The sequence below is a fragment of the Limulus polyphemus genome, unplaced genomic scaffold (genome assembly GCF_000517525.1).
Source record: "Limulus polyphemus unplaced genomic scaffold, Limulus_polyphemus-2.1.2 Scaffold1928, whole genome shotgun sequence".
Lineage (NCBI taxonomy): Eukaryota > Metazoa > Arthropoda > Merostomata > Xiphosura > Limulidae > Limulus > Limulus polyphemus.
In genome coordinates, this window is record NW_013667538.1 from 72,445 (window position 1) to 80,520 (window position 8,076).

The 8,076-nt window shown below is 33.6% G+C and overlaps 1 protein-coding gene across 1 annotated transcript in view; it reads left to right on the forward strand.

The window, feature by feature from the left end:
• LOC106465388 (putative ammonium transporter 3) overlaps nt 1-7,942 on the forward strand; it is a 26,301-nt gene extending 18,359 nt beyond the window's left edge. The window contains exons 6-7 of the mRNA XM_022393282.1: nt 6,540-6,856; nt 7,566-7,942. Of these exons, the coding sequence (XP_022248990.1) occupies nt 6,540-6,856; nt 7,566-7,877 (629 nt within the window). The 3' untranslated portion in view covers nt 7,878-7,942. The remainder of the gene's footprint in view (nt 1-6,539; nt 6,857-7,565) is intronic.
• The last annotated feature ends 134 nt before the right edge of the window (nt 7,943-8,076 follow it).

An 8,076-nucleotide genomic window follows, 5' to 3' on the forward strand; every position in this document is an offset into this window, starting at 1 on the left:
TTTTGCCAAAGCTGTTTTAATATAAGAGTAACCTGGTCAGAGCTTGAAGTAACACTATTTAAGCTACGTAAGTATACTTGAATTCAATAATTCATTAGGATTTTGCCAAAGCTGTTTTAATATAAGAGTAACCTGGTCAGAGCTTGAAGTAACACTACTCAAGCTACGCAAGTATACTTGAATTCAATAATTCATTAGGATTTTGCCAAAGCTGTTTTAATAAGAAAGTAACCTGGTCAGAGCTCGAAGTAACGCCATTTAAGCTACGCAAGTATACTTGAATTCAATAATTCATTAGGATTTTGCCAAAGCTGTTTTAATATAAGAGTAACCTGGCCAGAGCTTGAAGTAACGCTATTTAAGCTACGCAAGTATACTTGAATTAAATAACTCATTATTATTGGTAAATTTTGTGTTTTATTTACCCTGACTTATTGAAAGAAAGAGACAGGATTTTAAATTGAAATATGAGCAGATTTAGTTGGGCTAATTAATTTTTGTCTACTGGACTAGACGGAAAACTTGCATTAATTTTACGTACAATCATTGTGATGTAACTACAACAGTTGCAACATTGAAAGAGATATTATACTTTTTTTTTACCAAAAGTTAAACTGGGAAACTACTGTTTAGTTCGGTTTCAGTACCTGTTTCAAACAATCCTGTTGTAGGATTTACAATATTGATCTGGATTGAGCACTGACCCTTTGAAGTGAAGCATCGGCCATCTTGTTGATCCATTGTGATGTTTTCAGATGCTGAGACATAGTGTAGGTTACAGAGTTTTCCAGTTGTAGCCTGTATCTAATATAAAAATGTGTGTTACGTGGACTTGTAACAAAAGACCAAGAGCAGATCCTGTGTCGTTTCACTGGTAAGTTTTTGTTTGTTTTTTCCCTGTAATTAAATTAATATGAATTGATCTGCCAGTGCTAACATACTCCATTTTTAAATATAGAAACTTAAGGCATAATGGTAGCAACGTTACTTAAATGAGGCTAACTTTGACGTTTGTGTACTTATAACTTTCGATTTTAAGCTAGAAGTTTTCTTTTAGTTTTATTATGATATGGTGGTTGTTACCTCAATCGATGTCATATATTTTCAAAATTTATACAGCTTTTCATGGAGACAAACCGAACTCTTAAAAGAAAAAAGAATTGTAAATGTTCAGAAAAACAAGTGGTATTCAACAAAAACATTTAGGTTGTGCTCTGAACATTTAGAAGAAGAATGTTTTGATAGAACACAGCTTTGCCCACTGCTGTGTTTTCAGTTCCTGAGTTCCTATACTGTTGAAATCTGATTAAGTGTTTATTCTAGGAAACTTCTGTTTATGTTCAGCTGTCTAATTTTCTTTCTATTTGTTGGTACACAAAGTTTAATAATTTGTTGAAGTCTTTTCTAGATAAAGTTTGTTATAACAAAACTAAATGAATGAATGAAATAAACTGGTATCACACATAGACCTATAGTATTGTCAATAAACTAATCAACAGAAAATTGTTAGAATACTTGAAATTAAATACACATGCTAATTTATTCTGTATCTGATTAAGAATATGACACCTCTATGAAAACAGGGAGAATATATTTGAAATTTACCAAGCAGATATGATACTATTGTTATTTTTAAGAATATTCATTTCTGTATGTAAGCCAAAACAATGAGGTCGTGACTGTGTCTTTCTATATCATTTCTGTAGAAGTTAATAGTTAACAAATATAATAATAATTACAATAGTCAAGCAATAAAACAGATTGTTCGTGTAATGAAGGACTTATTAAAAAAGTAAAAATATAAGTCACTTTAGTAAATGATTGATTCAATTTAATGTCATTTATTTGTAGTTTGCCAAAAAAGAGGACATCGGAACGAAGGCACGTCTATTCAAGTACACTCGACAATGTTGCTTGAGATCCAGTTACCTCAAGTACAGCAACCTGTACAGAGCAATGTTAAATATCATGTTCTTCTAGAACCTAGCTATTATACGAGTGATAGTCCTGTAACAATAAAAATAAAAGTGGACAAAACAGATGATCATTTGAACATAGCTAGCAAAAAAGATCTGAAGTTTTCAAAAAAGACGAACTTGCGTTTGAAACGAGCTGTTATTTCATTAAAAGTGACTGTACAAACTCTAAAACAAATTTAATATCCACCAATTCTTTTGATATACGGAAAAGAACCTTTTCTGATACCCCTTTAGAAATTTTCTGTAGTGCCATTAATAATAAAATAGCCAACAGGCACCTTCCAGTTGCTGTTTGGAGAAACAACCATAAACACCAGCACATTGTTGGTAAACAGAATTATATCTTCTGTATCTACATCAACATAGACAAGAGCTTTCTTTACACTCAATTCTACATGTTTTCTTATGGCCGTTTCATCTCAAATCACTTGTTCCTTTTTTGTCACTTGTTTTAATATATTTGAAGCTTCCTGTGTAAAATCCGGTGCCAAATTAATACTTTGATACCACTTTTGAATAACAGATCATGCGGTAGAGCTAGACAGAGACGTCTTGCAAAATTGTAGGTTTTGTTGAAGTATACCTACAAAGTCAAAGCAAAAAGCCATAAAGTGGAGAATATGCTTTACGAGTCAGTTTTTGTTGTTGTTTTTTCTCAGATTAATAAGCAATGTCCTTTTAAGAGGTTATATCAAGTATGACATAAAACAATGGTTTAAGTTTTCTGACGACATATTAGCATCTTGTTCTTTCGATAAGAAAAAGGTGACACAGTTGTAATCTCAACAACTGAAAAATTTTGTAGACGTATTCTAACTAAAGTTTGCTCGTTCTTGATTCAAAATACTTTTGCACTTAAGACAATTTTCAAACTTGAAGAAGGTGAATATTTTGAATGGTAGTTCATTACTGATTTGCACAAACTGAAAGAATAAGAAGGATTACACCAGGAAATAAATTACGAATAAAGTACCTTTAATGGCAGAAACAAAAAATGAAAGTTAACTTTGGAGCACAAACTTCAAGTGTGTCAGATCTCGTAGAAATTTGCAATAAAGTCTTGAACTTACCTAACTTTAAAGGAAGTGAACCCACAATTAGATTTATAACACCAATTAAAAAACTCTTTGATTTTGTGAACTAAAAAATTTTGAAACATTTTCTGGTAGAAACAGATACCATCGAGCAAAGAATGTAAAACACCATTTATTAGGTTTCTGACTGCAACCAGGTCAGCGCAGAAATAAAATAAAGCTTTAGTATCATCATCTTCACCATTCTTAAAGTATATTTTAACGTATAAGTTAAGCCAGTATCACTTATAACTTTTGCTGCTGTTAGCTCATTTTGTGATTCCAATAACAACTCTATTATTCAACAGTTCACAGCTGCATATACAAGATTGTTCATGCGTCATGAAATAAAAGTAGAAGGAGACTGCACTGCCCAGAATGAAACATCAATTTTACATGTTACAGGTATAATCTCGAAGTATGTGAGCCTATACAGGACGATTGTTTGTTTGTTTGTTTTGAATTTCGCGCAAAGCTACACGAGGGCTATCTGCGCTAGCCGTCCCTAATTTAGCAGTGTAAGACTAGAGGAAAGGCAGCTAGTCATCACCACCCACCGCCAACTCTTGGGCTACTCTTTTGCAAACGAATAGTGGGATTGACCGTCACATTATAACGCTCCCACGTCTGAAAGGGCGAGTATGTTTGGTGGGACTGGGATTCGAACTCGCGACCCACAGATTGCAAGTCGAGCTCCCTAACTACCTGGCCATGCTGGGCCATACAGGACGACCAAGACTTTGAAGATGCACCAAACTACACGCTCCTTTCTCCGTATAAGTACGCAAGTATGGGATATACGGCTTATTACATAGTAAAAATGGTACAAAAATAATGTATTGTATAGATTGTTTGGAGTTCATAGATGAAAATTCTGTTTGGAAAGCATTTCAGATAATGGACAGCGTTTTGAGAGAGATTCAAGCAACTATAATTAGTCTTGGAATACAAATTACTGTTTTTAAAGAAATAGTTTTGAATGGAGTTTTCTCTGGTTTAGATGGACACGTCTTTGATTGTACGCCAGAAGATAACATGTTTACAGTTTCATAATGTGTTACATGGAAAAACGAACGCGTCAACTTGCTAGACAACAATCTGCAAACGTTACAGATGAAAAAGGAAGAAAAAAACTTTAAGTTAATTTTATTTAACAATTAATAGTTTCAGATTGTATGAAGTATTAAAATGCTTGTACAAATATCCAAATGATATAGAGTGCTGCTTGTACAATATCCAAAGGATATAGAGTGCTGCTTGTACAATATCCAAAGGGTATAGAGTGCTGCTTGTACAATATCCAAAGGATATAGAGTGCTGCTTGTACAATATCCAAAGGATATAGAGTGCAACTTGTACAATATCCAAAGGATATAGAGTGCAACTTGTACAATATCCAAAGGATATAGAGTGCTGCATGTACAATATCCAAAGGATATAGAGTGCTGCTTTACAAACTTTCGAGTGTATGGTACACTTATCAACCAATTATAATATAATTTGCGACATTAAATGAGATAAATAAATCATATAAATATTGTAGTGTAACTTAACCCAATTCAGTGGTTCATGTGCCTTATTAGTCTACTTGTGTAAATATATATGATATTCAAAATAACACGGTTATGCTCTATTGATAAACAATCAAGTACAACACTTAATAGTTTTGTGTTATTTCAATTATCAATACTTACACTGCTTTTATACTAACCATATATTTTATGTTAAAGTATCAGTTCAGTCTTATGTCTGAACCAGCTAATGTATGTTATATAAAATAAATAATTTTGTCGTATTTGGTTAATAATACAGATACTAAAAATTATACTTATCTTGCGGAATGGTAATTTAAAATCGGTGCTGCAATAGGATGTGTAAACCCCTTATCTCCATACTGAACCTGGATGCACATTGACTAGTTTTATTGTATTGACACTTGACATCAAGCGGTAGCCATATTGTTGGTCCCTAAATTGTCAACTGTCTATGTGATGGTTGAAAGTTTTGTAATCAATTAATTTTTTCAGTTTTTCGGTATTTTATGTCACTTCACTAAGTACATTTTGATACATTATTATAATACGTTATTACCTTTTATATAAATTACAAAAATACTTGTTTGCAAAATTGGCATTGTAAAAATAAAGAGAGCAATAACTGACAATATTGTGTTGGTCTGCTATATTATTAGTAAGAAATTGACAAATGTCGATAAAAATTTGTACAAGTCTGTGGTAAAATAGAAAGTACCTATTTAGAAAATTAAATACTTTAATGTTGTGTCGTACCCTATTCTTCAAATACAACGATAAAATTGGGCTTTATTCTTGCGAACTGCTTGACCTATTATGTCTCAGCAAAACATTATTACTACACGATTAACACTATAAAGGGTTTCATTGATCCCCAAACTATTTAGAATGCAGAAAACGTTTTATAAATTGAAATTTTCACAATTTACGGATTTTGAACATACACAACCATGCTGAAAACATTTTATGCAGGTTGATCACTGAAGAAATTAATCGGTAAGTTACGAAGAAAACCTTTTAAGATATAAGGGTTGTTAACTATACACAACAACACATACACACGCACCAACAACAGCTTAAATCCCTATATGTATACAGATAATACTTACACATACACACTCACTAGTTAATTAGAGGAAGACTGAGTAAAACGGATTTGTTAAATTTATTCAAAAACAAATACATTAAGTTGCACTTTGACCATTCACATTCGCAGTATGCTTATGCACGGGGTCACAATAGTTACATATAATTCACTCTAACGGCAGCTCGTCATAACTGATGATGTATAGGAATAGTCATTGTTTAGCGAAGGGGAGCATTTTACCTCACTTCCCCCCCCCCCTCCAAAGAATTTGTACAAAAACTGCACAAAAGCAAAATAGCGTATCGACTAGACGGGTCGACGGATAAACATGAAGTTTTAAATTAAGGCTTAAGATACGATAGAGTTTCTTGTGATTTATTTTTGGATAGGTAGCATTCAGTTAAAAAATGCGCTCATTGCCACGGATGGCAGTTTCAAGGCACGCTGCTAAATCATAAAAGGTTTTTAAAATATATTCTGCTAATTTTTTCAAGTTCTGATGTGTTCCGGGAAGTTAACAGTTGCTCTATACATGACAAAGGCAATAGTGGTAAGGGTGTAAAGGTATTCTTTAGAGTTACCATATCACGTAGGCTATTACGGTTTTTCTTGCCTTTCAGTTAACCCCATAGATATTATTAATTGTGTAATTTTTTCTGGTCATTTAGTTACACTTTATAACTTGTGACCACACGTAACTGTGGGAAAACTTCCAGTAACCGAAAGTATGTCAATGAATTATTATGGTCTCAAAAACTTAACGGTAATACTTGGGCCTTTCTGGAGATATTCCTCTTTCACACTTTATGTATTTCCTGTACAGAACTACACACGTGCTCAAAAACTATAGTATTTTATATTTTCATAGGTGGGTGTGCTCTTTATCATCCATGGGAAGCCCTTATCGTGGGTATGGTTGGATCCTTGTTAGCCAATTGCATGGCCCGTGTGCTTAACAAGCTTAAAATTGACGATCCTGTTGGAGCTATCTCGGTTCATGGAAGTGGCTCTATCTGGGGAATGATTGCAGTAGGATTATTAGTGGAAAAAGATTCTCTACTGCTCTTGAGTAAAGAAAACGCCGGACTTTTCCGTGGAGGTGGATGGTATCTTTTGGGAGCACAGACACTGGCTATCATTACCATCATGACATGGAGTGTTGTATGCACTTATATCTTGCTATTCGTAAGTAAGGAATTCGTGTTCTTTTTGAAAATCCTATTATCTTTGTATGTTTTGATGATAGATATTTAGAGATTTCAACCTTCACGCCGCCTCATACAACTCATAGGGTAAATGGCCAACTCAGAGGTCCCAAGGTTCAGATATAGGAATCCATAATTTAGAACTTCTGGACAAATGGAGAGCAAGCAGATAACAAAACTCGCCTCCTCCGCGGCTACTATTAATCAGTAGCAGGATTGGGTGTAATACTTATAATGTCACCATAGCTTAAAGTGAGGAGCGTGTTCAGCAGCACATACTAGGTCGAACTTTGGACCTTACGATCTGTAACCCAGCCCGTTAATCATCAGGCACGTCTGACTCCTGAATAATATACTTAGTGACATAAAATACACAGTCGTTTTCATAAACCAAACGTAGGCTGATTCATAAAAATGACCAATTTTTCAAAGTTAAGCTTGTTATTCACCTATAAGAATAGAAAAATAGCAACTGCAAATGTATCAAAATATAATTTTATTTTTCTCCATTTATTATAGACCTCATTTTTACCTATCAATTACTGTCATACATTGTATGAGTGTATGAATTCAGTTACTTGTTTAACACCAAACAATAAATATTCATTGAATAAACGTAAATTATTGGGCGAAGTAACGTCTCATCATAACTTTGTTTTTTCCCCTATTATAAACATGTTCTTATTTAGGCCATCAACAAGATTATTCCGATTCGAATGTCTTTGGAAGACGAGCTAGCAGGCGCCGACTTCGTAGAGCATAACATTCGTCATGAATGGCAACAGAATGTTCAACTTTTTACCATCACTACACAGGAGGAAACCATGGATCCAAATATTGGAATAACAGTTGAACCATTACAGAAGGAAAGCTATTTAAATACTTCAGAGTATGAGAATTTCATCGACACTCCTATACAGGCGGATGAAATAGAACCACAATCCAGAAAAACAAAGGAAGCGTGGATAAATGAAAGTGACCAATCTATTTTTCCTAGTTAAGACGAACCATTTTAACTTTTATACAAGTCTGTTTTATTTCAACGTATTGTGATGACATAACGTAAAATATTGTTTTCTTTCTCGATTATTTGATTAAATATACTTTCGACTATGATTATCATGAAGCTAGTTTGCAACTGGCTACATTGACATTTACATTATTGTTTGTTTCTTTGTTTTGAATTTCGCGCAAAGCTAC